The sequence below is a fragment of the Myotis myotis genome, unplaced genomic scaffold (genome assembly GCF_014108235.1).
Source record: "Myotis myotis isolate mMyoMyo1 unplaced genomic scaffold, mMyoMyo1.p scaffold_m19_p_6, whole genome shotgun sequence".
NCBI lineage: Eukaryota > Metazoa > Chordata > Mammalia > Chiroptera > Vespertilionidae > Myotis > Myotis myotis.
In genome coordinates, this window is record NW_023416368.1 from 64,734,729 (window position 1) to 64,752,102 (window position 17,374).

Consider the following 17,374-nt stretch of genomic DNA (forward strand, 5'->3'; position numbering starts at 1 on the left):
CAATTTCGGTGAATGCTCTTCGGGCATTCTTTGTTTGCAGTTTTATATCTATTAGGATTAGGTGCAGATACATATAACAGAGACCCAACTATAACAGCATAAATACATAATGAATTCTTTTTAAGAAAAAAATAATCTAGAATTAGGCAGTCCAGAGCTAGTATGGCAGTTTTACAAAGTTGTTAAAAACCCAGATCTTTCACATTCACCATTCACATGTCCTAGTCTTCATGGTCCAAGATAATGCTTGGCCATAATGTCCATTTGTTCTAGATAAGGAAGGAAAAGAAAGGTCTGCCTTTTTCTCTTCAAGGAGATTTCCCAGAAGTGCCACACTATGCTTCTTCAGCCTCATTAGTTAGAGGTTAGTCATGTGAATAGCTCTAGATGTAGGGAAGTTTTGGAAGGTGGTGTTTTAGCTGGGTACATTGCTGTCCCAAATAAACCAGTTCTGTTATTGAGAAGGGACACTGCAGTTTGATATACATCAGTTAGAGTTAACTTATTAAGTATGTTAATAGTTCTCCATATCCTTGTATGCCCAACCTGTATAGTTTATTTGTAATTCATATTATGTTCTTGAAATTGAGCCATGTTGATTGTAGTAAGGTTAGTTCCTTCATTTCATTGCTCTATGCGTATCACATTTCCATCCTTTTCCATGTCTTCCACTACCTTGCTCCGTAATATAGCCTCCCTGTTGTCTATATATCCAAATTATATATATTTGCTCCTTTAACCCATATATAATCTTGCTCAGTCTTATCTCAAATTAAAAGTTTACTTCACTCTCTTGATCTTTAGTTCACCTTCCTTCAGCTATTGCCCATCTGTCCATATGCTTATTTATTACCTATGTTGCTTCCTTTTAAAATTTCCCTACCTTTACTATAGAGTTTACAGTTTTAAAAATTGCTTTGAAAGAGCCATATTAAAAGTTTTAATCTGTCGTCTGTCATATATTTTGCAAGCATATTATCCTGGGCTATCATGTGTCTTTTTATTTTATGTGTATTTTTTCACTAAATCAGAGTTAAACTTATTTATTTATTTATTTATTTATTTTGGCCAACACATCAAACAGATTTTCTAGTTTATATTTGCTAAATAAAAGTTCATGGGCAAGGTAAATATATTACAATTATTTTAAAAGACATAAATACTTATAAAGTAAAAATTATTACTAGCATTAAAATAGGCGTAACAGTCACTATCAGGAATGTACATGGAATGAGTTGTTTGGATAGCTAAAACTTAACAATTTTAAAAGTCCACTTTTTAGTAATAAATCTTAATAATTTTTATTTTTATCTGAAGTGATATATAGCTATCTTTTTTAAAGCAAAGGGAAAGCTTAGTATCTCCCATATTTGCTTCTGGTCTCAATGCATGATTCCTTCATTGCTAATTTACTTATGACTAAGTTTGGATTACTGAGCATGGTTAACTATTAATGTATTGATCTGAACCAAAATTTAATTACAACACAGGATATTAAACTTAATTTGCCCTTTCCATAATGACTACACCAAGATGCCCTCTGGACCAAGTCATGATTTCTGAGATATTTGCCTTCCCCTAAATAGTTCCAAACTATAGTATGTTTTGAATTACTATGTCTGCTTTTTATAGTACCTCTCCCTCCTGCTTTATTATCAGGTTGATAGTTGTCACTTCTTACAAAAATAGTTTCTTACTCTAACTTTCCCCTTACTTTTCTTTTTTTAAATCCTCAACCATGGATCTCTTTTTCCATTTATCTTTAGAGAGAGTGTGGAAGAGAAGCAGGGGGAGGAGAGAGAGAGAAACACTGATGTGAGAGAGATACTTTGACTGGTTGCCTCCTGAGAGTCCCTACTGGGCCCTGGAATCAAATCTGCAACCCATGTACATGCCCTTGACTCAAACCTCTGACCTTTTGGTCTGTAGGTCGACACTCTAGCAACTGAGCAAAACCAGCCAGGGCTTCTTCCCCCTTATATTTTTTTTTTAAAAAAAGATATATTTTTTATTGATTTCAGAGAGGAAGGGGAGAGAGAGAGAGAGAGAGAGAGAGAGAGAGAGAGAGAGAGAGAGAGATCAATGATGAGAGAGAATCATTGATCCGTTGCTTCCTGCATGCCCCCTACTGAGGATCGAGCCCACAACCCAGGGGTGCCCTTGACTGGAATCAAACCCAGGACCCTTAATCTGAAGGCTGACACGCTACCATTGAGCAAAACCAGCCAGGGCTTCCCCCTTACTTTTAATTTGGCATTTTAAATCTACTTTGGGCTTAGAATTAAATAAAAAATTTGAGAATTTCCTACATAATAAGAAACAGAGGGAGTTTTCATATGGTACTGTATTTGACATTTATTGATCAAATATTTCAATCGTTATTTTGGTTATTTATTTCTTCATTTTACTGTATTTTAATAGGAAAATTTACAGGGTAATTGAGTTCTGAATAGTGGAGTGATACTTATTACAACAAGCAAAGCTATTCGGTAACACATTTCATGGAACGTATTCTATTGTGATTAGACTTCAAAATTAAATTCTAAGTATCACATTTTCACTATGCAGAATTTAGAAAATTTAGTCTTTTTGTACATATTAATAGGTGGATAGGTCAACAGGGAAAAGGGGGAGATGTTATATAGATGCTATGCCATTCCTTCTGTCTTCTTTCTGCCTCCAAGTGTTGTTCATTGTTTGCTTGTTGTTGTTGTTTTTGAGATGTTTTATTTTGGGGAGAGTTTAGAGGAGTTAGTTTGATGATGGGGATGTTTAATAACAAAATCATGTTAAAGTCATTTGAGGAAATGTGATATGACATTAACAATTTACCATTTTACAAAACCTAATACCCAAACGAACGAGGCAAAACTAGAAAAGTTAGTTGACTTCTTTAAGAAAAGACAGAGCAACTTACAGCCAAGTCAGTCTTGGCATGTGCTGACAAAGAGGTCTGTCAGGCAAATGGGTGAGGACATTATTCATCAGGTCTCTGAAAAAGAAAAGAAATTTTAAAAAATCACATTTTTTTCTAGTTATTTTATTTAACTTAAGCCAAACATGGTATTATCATTATTCTTATGAAACCATGGGAATCTATTAATTTAGTTGTTTTCTTTATTTTTGTCCTGTGTTTTATATTTCATTGCTTGTTAGTGGTAAAATTAGATAAATAATATCTGTCATATGGAGGAAGCAGTAATGTTAGTAACTAAAAAAAAAGCCAGCGCCTTTCAACAGTGGGCAATAAAAAGGAGGTGATATTATTTTTAATTAAAATATTTTTATTGACTTCAGAGAGTAAGGGAGAGGGAGAGATAGAAACATTAATGATGAGAGAAAATTATTGTTCAGCTGCCTCCTGCACGCCCCCTACTAGGGGTTGAACCTGCAACCCAGCATGTACCCTGACTGGGAATTGAATTGTGACCTCCTGGTTCATAGGTCAACGCTCAACATAGGTCTGAGCCACGCTGGCCAGAAAGGAGGTGATTTTTAAATGAATGTTATTTTTATTTAGCAAGATTAACATTAGGTAGTAATGGTATGCTTAAGAATATTTCAATAAAATACCACTGTGAGGATGTATTCAGTTTTGATGGGCTCAAATTGTAGAAGACAGAAAATCTTAAAAACTGTTAAAACTACAAAATAGCCTTATAAACTATAATTAAGTAATGGTTTTTAGTTGTAAATCCTTTTTTAGGGTTTTACAATTCCAAACTTAATGCTGTTAAACTTAAAGCAGTAATTTTTTTAAAAAAATGATGTAGATTTATCGTTTACATGGAACAAACTCACTGAAAAATATAAAATCATTTTTATATTTTGTTGTGCATTTGGAAAGTTAGTACCATTAAAGTAAATACTTTTCCATAAACTTTCAACCTATTATTCAAATAAGATATAAAATGAGAAAAAATGCCACAGTTGATAATATGGAAAATTATAAAAATAAAAAGAAATAAATCAAAATATTTAACATTTAAGCATACCCCCCCCCCAAAAAAAACATACCAAAACACTAATAACAAAAAAACAAAACAAAAACAGAATAGGAACTATAGGAAGATTACTTTTACCCCCAAATATTTTTGTTTCTCATTCTTTAAAAAAAAATCTTTATTGTTGAAAGTATTACATATGTCCACCTTTTTTCCCCATTGACCCCCTCCACTCTGCATGGCCTCCCAGACTTTTACCACCCATGTCTGTGTCCATGGGTTATGCATATATGCATAATCTCTCCCCACTCCACCTTCCTTCCCAGAAGCAGTAATCTTCATACATGTATTTTCTTTTAATTAAAACATTTGCTTTAATTTTAGTACTTACAAGAGTATAAGAGAATTTAGTCCATAAAATGTTAGTGGGGAAATTTGACTGAGGTGATTATCATCAATTATCCTGCCAGCCAGAAGGAAAATAAAATCAATTCACTTAACACAGTTTTAGAACATAAAAACCAATACCATAAAATGCCACATAAATTAAACGTACAGCCATTCTAATTTGTGGAGATCTTCAAAAACACCAGGCTTCAAGAAGGTTATTCTGTTGTTACTAAGATGCCTGAAAAAGAAGAAATGACCACAGTATAATTGGTATTCCTGATATTTTATAATAAGAAAATGAAAAACAATAATCATACATCTTAAGTTTTTTTATATACTCTTCTCATCAAGCCATTTCCCTGGCTTTGGATCTAAAAGTTCTTTATCATTTATGTTTTTATGTCTAGTTTTTAATTCTCTCACAATCAATCAATAAACCAATCAGCCATGTCTTCATTCATCTATTCATTTATTCATCAAATTGTTTTGAGCACCTACTCTATGGCTTTATGATAAGCATACCATTTATTTCTTTGAAGGGCCTTGAGTCTCAAGGGAAAGCAGCATGTGAATAGGTTATTACAGCAACGTAGGGGAGAGGAGAGAAGTGCACCATGCATGTTACTCTGACAATGCAGAGGAGAAGGCACCTGGATTTGCTGGGGTTGGGGCTGCAGAGCATGAAAGAGTGAGGAAGCAGGAAGGCTTTACAAAAGGAGGCCCGATCGAGAGGAATCTTGGACCGAGACATGTCATTCACAAAGCAAAGAATGAGTAGAAGTTATTCTAGTTAGAAGAGATTACTTATGCAAAGGCAAGAAGAGAGTGACTAGTGAAGGGATCGCCAGATAATTCAGTGTGGTCTCACCATGGAGCTGTGAAGACAGTTAAGAGATGCACCTGGGAGGCAGATAGGGGCCTCTGTTCTGGTTAAAAGGACATGGCATGTCTTGCTAAAGAGTTTGACCCCACCATACCTACCCAACCTCTCACACTTTTACAGAGTAAATCCCCTCTCTTCTATATTGACTTCCTCTTGCCATGTTATTTCTAGCTCAATTGCTTTAGTGCATCAATACCCTGCTCTAAGTCTGCTGCAGTTTGATTCCTAGCGTTATTTATAGTGTGAACTTAAGCAAGCAATTAACTTCTGAGAGCCACTACTTCTTCAACTCTGAAATGGAGATAATATTAGTGCCTGCTCCTAAGGGTTGTTGTAACATTTGAGGCAATGCATGGCATCAGCACTGGCAAGTCACAGTACTCAGTAGATATTATCCTGTATAATAAAAGGGTGATATGCAAATTGACCCTAACAGCAGAACGACTGGGAATGACTGGTCACTATGACACACACTGACCATCAGGGGGCAGACGCTCAATGCAGGAGCTGCCCCCTGGTGGTCAGTGCACTCCTACAGGGGGAACTCTGCTCAGCCACAAGCCAGGCACAGCAGTGGTGGTGGGAGCCTCTCCCGCCTCCTCAGCAACGCTAAGGATGTCCGACTGCAGCTTAGGCCTGCTCCCCACTGGCAAGTGGACATCCCCCGAGGGCCCCCGGGCTGCTAGAGGGATGTCTGACTGCCAGCTTAGGCCCAATCCCCCAGGGAGCGGGCCTAAGCCAGCAGGTGGACATCCCCCGAGGGGTCCCAGACTGCAAGAGGGCACAGGCTGGGCTGAGGAATCCCCTCAAACCCAAGTGCACAAATTTTTGTGCACCGGGCCTCTAGTTTATTATAACAGTGTTTCCGTCCATGCCTCCCACTTCAATGTCTTTCCTCTTCTTTTTCCTCTCTGCCTATGCTTCATATACAAGTATTGGTTCAAGTTTCATTTCCACTGATAACAAGGACCACACTGATTTCTCCCTTTTCCCCACTCTGGCAGATCTTAAGTCGACATCCTGTAAAATTTCTCCTGACAGGAACTCCCTCTTCCCCCACCAAGTTTGACTTTTGCTTAGGGGCAGTAAGGGATGATGCCCCATATTAGAACCACTTCCTTCCCTCCCTTTCAAACCTGGAGCCTCAGGTGGGCACAAGAAGAGGTGAAGAATAGCTTCTACAATTCCCTGAATACCTCGGGGGGCTCCCTTGAAAGCCAGTGGGAATCCACCAGGTACAGACATTTGATCCACCCATGCAGTCTGTATTCATCTGTTGAGCCCAGTCCCTCTTCACTGCTCTGGACACAGAGTGGTCCATCCTTTCACTGAATCATCATACACAGCAGTTTTGGTTTGAATGATACAAGTTTAGGAGTTAATTAAGTAACCTCTTTTATCATTCTCTCTTGTTGGCTGCATGCTGTGATTGTTTCTCCACCTAAGACTAAACTTCTGGAGAATGAGAGGCCCACCTCTCCCCAGCAGTAGCACAAGGCTGTACTGGAAACACTGATGTGCAGGCTGCTAGAAGAAAGATGGTCTGACTTATCTTTCTTGGCTCCCCATAAAGTCTAGCTGAGGAACTTGCACATTATAAGGGCTGGTGAATATTAATGGATGAATGAAGAGCAGATAAGTGAGGATTATCTACGAAAAACTAAATGTCTGTGACATCTTTAGTAGCTGAACAATATTCCAGTTTTATGAAAAACAAACAAACAAACAACAAACACCCATCACAACAGCAACCATGGAAAGAGATGGAGGACACTTTTAAATTTACTCTCCGGGTCTGTACCACCTTCCACATCCATGCAACATTAAACCAAGAAGATGTGGTTGAGTACGTTTTGAACAGTCATAGGGGGTTTGGAGAGAAAGATAGTGAGGAGGCTGCTGAGCATGAGTCGAATATTGACTATGGCTAATTTGCTAAGACACGAAAGAGCAGGGTTGGGATAGGAGAGAAGAGAACATGGCGAACATGATTACTGAGAAGGCTTTGAGTCTCCAGTGGCTTCTTTCATTTTGCTTGTAAAATGATTAGGTGGCCTTCAACCCCAAACTCTGATACCATAAGCTAGGAATCTGCTGGAGTCTCTTGGGTTAGAATAGAAAGCAAGGGGGCAGAAAGGAAAATAGAGGGAGTTGTTTATTCATGTGACTTTTTGTTGTTGTTATGTTTCCATTTAATAACTACAAATGGAATTTTGAGAAAGCCTATTTTAAAAAGCTTTACTCTTAACCATGACATACTAGTTCACACCCATTAGGATAATGGTTATAAAAACAACAACCCAAACACCAACAAAAATCCAAAAAATAACTAGTTGGTGAAGATTTGGAGGAATTGAAACCCTTGTGCTTTTCTGGTGAAAATGTCAAACTATGAAGATGCTGTGGAAAACAGTATGGATGTTCTTAAAAAAAAAAAATCAAACATAGAAATTACCTTATGACCAAGCAAAGCCACTTCTGGGTATATATCTGAAATAACTGAAAGCAAAGACTCAAATATTTGTGCACCCATGTTCACAGCAGCATCATTCACAATAGACAAAAGGTGGAAGCAGCCCAAATGTCTATTGATGGAAGAAGGGATAAACAAAATGTGGTATATACATACAATGAAATACTCCTTAGCCTTAAAAAGGGAAGGAAATTCTGACACATGTTGCAATCTGAATGAACCTTGAAGACACTGTGCTATGTGAAATAAGCTTGACACAAAAGGACAAATAAGATATGATTCCACCTATTTGAGGTACCTAGGGTAGTCAAATTCATAGAGACAGAAAGTAGAATGGTGGTTGTGAGAGTTCAGGGGTGGGGGAGTGGTGAGTTATTATTTAATGGGTACAGAGTTTTAGTTGAAGAAGATAGAAAAGTTCTAGAGATGGATTGTGGTGATGGCTACAAGCAAGGTGGATGTACTTATTGCCATGGAACTGTACACTTAAAATGGTCAAAATGGTCAATTTTATGTGAGCATATTTACCACAATTAAAAAATGTTTTACTCTTTCAACCTTTATACTAGGTGTACCGGTTAATAATAATGGATTTTGTAATCAAAGAAAACACAATTTCAAGAGAAACATCAAAAGTGCTCTATTCAAAGTAATGTCCATCGCTAGCTACACATTTCCCCATCTTTCAGGTAATTTGTGGATACCGTCCCAATACAACTTTTCTTGTTTTGAGGCAAACCATTCAGAGACCCAATTTTCCACTTCATCATATGTTTTGAAGTGCGGCTCAGAAAGTGCGTGTGCCATCGATCAGAACAAGTGGGAATCTGAAGGAGCAAGGTCTGGTGAATACAGCGGGTGGGTTAATACTTCCCAGGCAAGATCTTTTAACATGTCTTTAACTGCTTTTGAAGTGTGTGATGTTACATCATTATGAAGCAAAATTACTTTGCCATGTCTTCTTGAATATTCTGGTCATTTCAAAATCAAAGCGTGGTTCAAACTGATTATTTGTTGTCGGTAGCAATCAGTATTAACGGTTTCACCTGGTTTTAGAAGCTCATAATATACCACTCCTTCCTGATCCCACCAAATGCAGAGCATTGTCTTCTTTTTGAAGCGATTTGGCCTTGCAGTCGACATTGATGGTTGACCTGGATCAACCCATGATTTTGTGCATTTGGGATTCTCAAAATAAATCCACTTTTCATCGCCAGTCACAGTTCGATGCAAAAAAGACTTTCTTTTGTGCTGTTGAAGCAATATTTTACTGATGACTTCTTTGGTTTTCCATTTGTCTTTTGTTCAGTTGATGTGGCACCCATTTTCTTTCCTTTAAAATCTTTCCCATTGCTTGTAAATGATCGAAATTGTTTGCTGAGCAACATTTAATCTTTCTGTAAGTTGTTTTTGAGTTTGACACCCATCTTCATCCAATAATGTGTGTAATTGTTGGTTTTCAAACTTTTTCGGTTGACCTGGATGTTCTTTGTCTTTCACATCGAAATCATCACTTTTAAAGCGTTTAAACCAGCATTTACAAGTACCTTGAGATGGAGCATGTTCACCATAAGTGTCCCGAAGTATTCAGCAGCACTTTTCTTCAAAATAATGAATTAAAACTTCCCACAAATGCTCTTTTTTTTGGCACAAAATTCAACATTTTTTAAGTGTAAAAATATCTATGATGTTAACATCTTCAGAAAATTTGACATATGAAGTATTGAAGCTTATTGTCAATACAACAAAATAGCATACATATCAAATTGCATGTATATTAACATATGTGTAACTCCATCTATTGAAAAAAATTCTCATTAACTGGTGCCAGGGTCCAACCCCAGCAGGTCCAGGGGTCCCCAAAGGTGTAGACGGAGTCGGCGAAGAAGGAAAGACACAGAGACAGTGTTCAGTTGATCAGCAGCCTAGCCAGGATCTCCAGCCAGGATCTCCAGCCAAGTTCTGGTCTGGATCTCCAGAGAGGTTCTGCTGTTTATTGTTTTGTTACATCCGTATTTATACCAGTTGATTTTAATCCTGTCAATTTCTATTACAAAGGTTAGGGCGTTTCTTATCTCCATTCCAGGGAGTAAAGATTATGTAGCTTAAGCATGATTGTTTGTAGTGATTAACTACCCGCCTGGCACTTAGTTAAGGAGTTTCATCCCCTCCCTGACTTCAGGGAAAAATTCCTACCTGGGGAAACAACCTTTCTAGGAGAGGCATCCCCTCCCTGACTTCAGGGAAAAATTCCTACCTGGGGAAACAACCTTTCTAGGAGAGGCATCCCCTCCCTGACTTCAGGGAAAAATTCCTACCTGGGGAAACAACCTTTCTCAGAGAGGTGACCTTGGTTAAAACACACAGCGCTAAGGGGAGCAAACATATTAAGAACAGTATGCTATATACACCAGGTCCCTTGAAACATATGCTGTGCAGATGTTTCTATCCTGCAGCGACTGTGTCAAGCAGCAAGGATGGACCGGCTTCCGGCAAACTGGCACACCTAGTATGTTCATAAAAGCAGGATTAATAGAAAAAGAATAACTGGGGAAGTCTTTGGGTTTTTTCCTTCATGAATTTTAATAATCATCAGACTTTCTTATTTTGATTAAATTCATTCAATCATTATTCCTGTCATCATGACTAATGCATTATATAATAACTAGAGGCCCAGTGCATGACATTTGTGCACTTGGTGGGTGGGGTCCCTCAGCCCAGCCTGTGTCCTCTCACAGTCTGGGACCCCTCGGGGGATGTCCGCCTGCCGGCTTAGGCCTGGGGAGTCCTTAGTGCTGCCTTGGAGGCAGGAGAGGCTCCCACCACCACTGCTGTGCTTGCTCACCAGCAATGCACCCAGCTTCTGGCTGAGTGGTGCTCCCCCTGTGGGAGTGCACTGAACACCAGAGGGCAGTCCTGCTTTGAGTGTCTGCCCCTGGTGGTCAGTGTGGGTCATAGCGACCAGTCGTTCTGCTGTTTGGTAGATTTGCATATTAGGGTTTTATTATATAGGATAGATCTTGTTATATGCCTGGCACAGTGTGCCTAATTCTTTCTATAAATTTTCTCATTTGTTCCTCACAACAACCTTAAGGTAGGTACTGTTATAATTTATATTTATAGGAGAGGCAACTGATTCTTAGAAAGGAAAAAAAATTGCTAAACTTCACACACTTAAGTGAGTGATGAAGTCAGGACTTGAAAGCCTGTATGGCTCAGAATCCCATGCACTTAGCTGCAATGCTATGTGCCCCTTCAGCTCTTTGCACATCTCCTTGGCATTGTTGTGGGCAGGAGGGCTGGTATGGACTGGGATGGGACAGGCTGACAAACCACTGTGGAACAGGCAAATTAATCGGTACTTACAGTTTAATGAGATTGTACAGTCCTCTGAAAGAATGCTTGGATATGGATCTAATCTTATTGTCTTGCAGGAACCTGTGAAAATGATTATTAAAAGGAAAACATAATGATAATGTATCTATAGTCATTCATTAATTGTAACAAGTATGCTATAATAATAGAAGATGATAATAATTGGGGAAACTGGGTGAGGGGTATGTGGGTACCCTCTGTATTATCTTCATGGTTTTTCTGTAAACCTAAAACTGTTCTAAGATTAAAAATAAATAAATGGAAAACAATGAAACTGACTTTCAGTTTTGCAAGATGAAAAGAATTCTGTGGCTAGATGGTGGTGATGGTAACACAATGAATTGATGTACTTATGCCTCTAAAACTACACTTAAAAATGGTTAAGAGGGTACATTTATGTCATATGTATTTTATCACAATTAAATTTTTTTTAATTATAAAAGGCATATATAATGAAATAATTTAGTGAAGGTGGACATAATGTAACTTTGTTTTGCTATTTTAAATTCATGCATGATTAGGCTAGTTTTTAATTTAGAAATACTAGTTGTAAAGGTAAAAAAGGTAATAGCTAAAATTTAATATTTGAATTTTCTAGGAATGAAATTTTAATACACGGTAAGGCACTTATTAATAAACAGGCTCAGAAGTCAGACTTTTTAGCATTTCCTGCTATAATTTTTCAAACTTGTTGGTGTTTGACATAGTGCTGGCAAACATACAAGTATGTGACATCTTTAAGGCCCCCCAGAAATACTCCATGTTAATCACAAATCTGCTAAGCAAGTTGACTTTAATCTTATTAATTTGACACCCAAAGTCTTGCCCCCACACACACAAAAAAATGTTTGAAGAAACTTATGAGGAATATACATGACAAAGAGAAAAATGAAAATGAAAAGAATCAGGACTAGAAGAATATAAATTAGATAGGAATATCAGGATAAGAAGGCAGGCTTACATAGTTAATAACTAAAATCACACTGATAGTTTGACCCTGAGGCAGCTGGAGGTCAAATAGGTCCCAGAGCACAAGCAATTGCATCATATTCACCAGGGAAGCTTTGTGCTTCTATGGCCAAGGTGGTGGGGATGACCAAGGAAGGCCTCCAAGCCTGAGTTCTTGCTCTGAGAGCTGTCCTTTAGGGTAGTCTGAGTATATGTATAAATTTTATAAATTTTAGGAATGATAAATGAGAAACCAATATGAACAGTTAAATAGAAATTTTGACTAAAAGAGATCCCTTATTTCTGCAACGTGTAAGAAATCCTAACTTTGATTATAAAATGTTATTATTAAATTTATTATGCATAGCAATTCACAGATCATGTGGCCCAATCACACAGTAGGTAATGCATCTTTCTCACTAATACAAAGACTTTAACATTTACTAGTATTTATTTCTCATTATTGTAATGGGCAAGCAATGTATATTTTCTGGAGGCTGAGCCAAGCTATACATCTGATAACCAATTAGAAATTTTTTAAATTAGGCTATTTTGATTTTTTATTATTTGGAACAAATTGGCTGTTCACGAATTAATTTAATGTTCATTGTTTAAAAATCCGAAACTACTGTGTTATATAAACCTGAATTTTGCTATTTAAATTTGAAGTCCTAACTTCTTTTAAACATGTGGACATAAGGTGGTGCTACAGATCAGAAAAACTCTTCATATTACAGAAATCAGAATATAGCATAAAGAAATATCATCTTGAAATTTTTGTATCAGGCGTAATTTTGACAAGTTCTTTTTTTGTTGATTGATAAATGTCCCAGAATAAAATTCTAAAAAGTAATTTTTATTGGAATTTCTATTTTCAAATATGAAATATACTTTTTTTGCAGATTATCTGGGTTTTAAGAACATTTCATTGAAAAGGGTTAATTTTGCTTCTTCTGATTCTGCTTTATTTCTGTCTGCTATTTTAAAGAAAAATGCACACATATACAGTATATATATATATGTGTGTGTGTGTGTGTGTATACACACACATATATATAATTGATTTCAGAGAGGAAGAGAGAGGGAGAGAAAGATAGAAACATCAATGATAAAAGAGAATCATTGACCCAGCCTATGTAGCTCAGTGGTTGAGTTGATCTATGAATCTGGAGGTCACTGTTCGATTCCCTATCAGGGCACATGCCCAGGTTTTGGGCTCCATCCCCAGGTTTGGGGCTTCATCCCTAATGTGGGGCATGCAGAAGGTAGCTGATCAATGATTCTCTTTCATCATTGATGTTTCTATCTCTCTCTCCCTCTCCCTTCTTCTCTGAAATCAATAAATATATAAAAGTATATATTTTTAAAAAGAGAATCATTGATCAGCTGCCTCCTGCACGCTCCCACTGGTGATGGAGCATCCAACCCCGGGCATGTGCTCTGATTGGGAACTGAACCGTGACCTCCTGGAGCAAACCACAGAGGCTCAACCACTGAGCTAAGTCAGCTGGGCTAAGGGGGAAAACTCCTCACTATCTAATCTTGGCTGTAGATGTAGTACAAGTTCTTCACATCTTTCTCTAAGGTGTGTGTTGCGGTGATCCATTGTTAAATAGTGCAGAGAATGAAACCTCTTGATGGCCCTCATTGTGGCAGAGTAGGGCAGGAAGATTTACAACACACATTCTCTAGTTTCCTTGGGGATAGGTATATAAGATTTTTCTAGAATGGCTTCTAGAACTACTGAAAAAAAATTATCTGGTAGTCTCCAACTAATAGCTAAATAAGTCCCCAAAGAGGGATTAAGTTTATGCAGTAGCAGTGTTGGTGTTACAGATATGGGAAGAAACAGATATGCCAAAAAAATTGATTAATTTTAATACCAATAATTAAATTTTAAAAAATTAAATTTTTTTTCTTACAATGACCGAAGATCATGGTACTTCTTGAAGGCATCAGGAGGAAGTTTTCTTATTAAGTTCTTCTGAAGTGACCTGAAATAAAGGTAATTTGGATCCTTACTTGAAGTTTGCTTTTCTTTATTTTTAAGCCACAACAATATGGATAATTATAAACTTTATTTACTTTAGCAGCAGCTTTCAGGAAATACTTTGTTTCATGATGCTATGCTCATATTCATAGTATCATTTAAACATGGTCTAATGGTTGATTTTGTATTAATTAAATATATTCTCTTTTCTTAAATTAGATTACAACACTATAAATTTGACATACAAATTAAAGATAATAAAACTGAGAAAACAATTTTTAGTTATGTTCTCCTTTTCTACTTTTATTTAACAAACATTATAAAACATCTCAGTTTTTGCATGATAATAAAAATAGTGTTTCTTTTTAAAACACATTCAAGGACTTAAATAACTTTATATTCTGCAGTATTTCATTGCTCAAATTCCACTACCTTTACTTTCTTTTAAAATTAGTTGTGAAGAAAACTGACAGTTGGTACATACAATCAAACCATCTTTATTTAATAAGTGGTGCATTTCAATGTCTAATAAATCATATGGAAAGCTTTTGCCTTGCATCACAATTTGAAAAGCAGCTTGACACAGACCAGATCAGCTTTAATTGTGGTTATGTTGAGAAGGACCTAAACCTTTCATTTCTTTCTTTTTTTTTTTTTTTTAAAGAAAAGCAATGTAAGGTAGTAGTAACAAAATAAAACAAGCAAAAAACAAACAAAACAAAAAACCCCACAAAAAACAAAAACAAAAAACTCCAAAACAATTGCAGCTGGGATCCCTTACATGAATCATACATAATCTTTCCATGCCAGTCTTTTTCTTTAATTGTGAAAAATGGATTACCTCTCATAATATGATGCTATTATTATTATTACTAGCACTGGAGGCCCGGTGCACAATATACTTAAAAGAGACACAAGTGAGGTCCCCTGAGAGAACCCAAGAGGAAGAGGTTAATTGCATTTTGTTTGGCCCTGCCAAGGCATTAGCGGTGAGTTAATTAAATGTTTGACCAAATATAGCAGGCTAAATTTTTATTTATTTATTTATTTTATTTTTATTTTTTTAAATATATTTTATTGATTTTCCACAGAGAGGAAGGGAGAGAGACAGAGAGTTAGAAACATCGATGAGAGAGAAACATCGATCAGCTGCCTCCTGCACATCTCCCACTGGGGATGTGCCCGCAACCCAGGCACATGCCCTTGACCGGAATCGAACCTGGGACCTTTCAGTCCGCAGGCCGACGCTTGTGTGGCCTGCAAATGATGCTACAAATATCCAAATGACCCTTGGCAGAAAAAAGGTTCCCTTCGAGGGAGGGAGGATCATTTACCTAGTAAGATCTCTTAAATAATGTTTCTTATAACATTTGAGTTTTTATTAATGGTGCCTAGAATTTATAGGCTGTTTTTTTCTAAATGATGTCAAATATTTTCACAAATAGCATTCTCTATATTTTCACAGGGCCCCATTGAAATGCAAAGAGGTAGGTGTTATTATTCACACCTAGTAGAACAAACCCAAATACTTTTAATGTAATAGATTTTTGTATTTTAAAATTAAAATTCCAAGATTGACTCTTCACAAAGTGAAGTATGTGAATGAAAGAGAGCAACTGCTGGCTTTATTATTATTGTTAGAGCTACCTCTAGTTTTTATAAAGGAAGTTCTTATTGGATGATATCATTTTAATGATTAAATTCCAGGACCTTAATGTCAACTTTCATAGAGTTAATATTTAGCAAGTTAGAACAATGCAGAAATAAACATCCTATATAGTAAAAGGCTAATATGCAAATTGACTGAACGGCAGAACAACCAGTCTCTATGACGCACACTGACCACCAGAGGGCAGACACTTAATGCAGGAGTTGCCCCCTGGTGGTCAGTGCGCTCCCACAGGGGGAGCGCTGCTCATCCAGAGCTGGGCTCATGGCTGGCGAGCACAGTGGTGGTGGTGGGAGCCTCTCCCGCCTCTGTAGCAGCACTAAGGATGTCCGACTGCTGGCTTAGGCCTGCTCCGGTGGGAGGGTGGGCAGGTGGGGAGTGGGCCTAAGCCATCAGTCAGACATCCCCCAAGGGCTCCTGGACTGTGAGAGGGTGCAGGCCGGGCTGAGGGAACCTGAACTCCCCCTCCCCCCACCCCTGAGTGCACGAATGTTGTGCACCGGGCCTCTAGTATTTATATATTTGTCTCTTTTGTTCATTAGCATTCATGTGAAATATCTTTTAAAATCCCAACTTCAATAAGTATTACTTGGGTTATTGGTTTCTTTACTACTTTACTTATATATGATTTAGTCCATTTCTGACATTTCTCTATGATAGTTCCAACTCAAAATATGGACTGAGCTCAGTAATAAACTTTGATATTTACTCTCCTAATGTATTTGCTCTAAAGCCTTTTCTCTGTGGAATGGAACAAATACTGGGACGAGATGTGGTGCTAAGTCAGTGTTCTGCAGAGAAAAATAGAAATGGACACCCTCAATCAAGCTGCTCAACCCAAAGTGCACGGAAATGCTATTTTTAAAAAACACAAGATAAAATAAAGGGGTACAGGCATAAACTTCTGTGCTTCGTTCTCACATCTCCAAATTCCTGTTGGAAATTTCCACTGCATGACCTGTTAACCTCAAATTGAAAGACACATCTAAAACTGGAGTCCTCCCCTACTTATTGTTACCAGTCTCCCCATCCTTGGATCACTCTTTACTCAGAATAGAAACCTTGCAGTCAGTCATCTTGGGGTCTTCCTTCATCCTCATCTTTCTGTAGCCAATCATTTATGATCCCTGTTTTTTCCTTATACCAAGGGTTGACAACTGGTGGCTCATATGTCTGCACACATCTCTACGTATATATGTATGTCTGTACATATGTATGTGTGATGTATGCATGTGAGAGGGTGCAGGCTGGGCTGAGGGAACCCGAACTCCCCCTCCCCCCACCCCTGAGTGCACGAATGTTGTGCACCGGGCCTCTAGTATTTATATATTTGTATTGAGTCAGAAGAGCTTTTTTTTTTTTTTTTTTTTTTTTTTTTTTTTTAAATTAAATCAGTATACCTTTAGGTGGGACATGTACTTTCTAGTTAGTCATTGCCTTATCCTCCTCTATTTCTCCAGTGCCCTTCTTCTGTTTCTCGTTTACAAAGATTAGCTGAAGTGCTTAAGAATAAAATGAAATTTTATTTGTGGAAAAATAAGATTGGTAGCATCAAGGTATCCTTTGGTTTGCATTTTCTAGTAATTTGATATAAGCATTGGGGTGATACTTTTTTCTTTGAATATAGAATGAAATCATCATACATTATAAAAATGCAGCAGTTCCAGTCAAAATTTAAATCATGGAAACTCTCCATAGGATC

General features: G+C 37.3%; 1 protein-coding gene across 1 annotated transcript in view; it reads right to left on the reverse strand.

Moving 5' to 3' along the window:
- Positions 1-17,374, reverse strand: part of RXFP1 (relaxin family peptide receptor 1) — a 58,097-nt gene that overhangs the window by 19,906 nt on the left and 20,817 nt on the right. The window contains exons 5-9 of the mRNA XM_036314017.1: positions 13,936-14,007; positions 11,057-11,128; positions 4,501-4,572; positions 4,336-4,407; positions 2,918-2,992 (exon numbers count right to left, since the gene is read on the reverse strand). Coding sequence (XP_036169910.1) covers positions 2,918-2,992; positions 4,336-4,407; positions 4,501-4,572; positions 11,057-11,128; positions 13,936-14,007 — 363 coding nt within the window. The remainder of the gene's footprint in view (positions 1-2,917; positions 2,993-4,335; positions 4,408-4,500; positions 4,573-11,056; positions 11,129-13,935; positions 14,008-17,374) is intronic.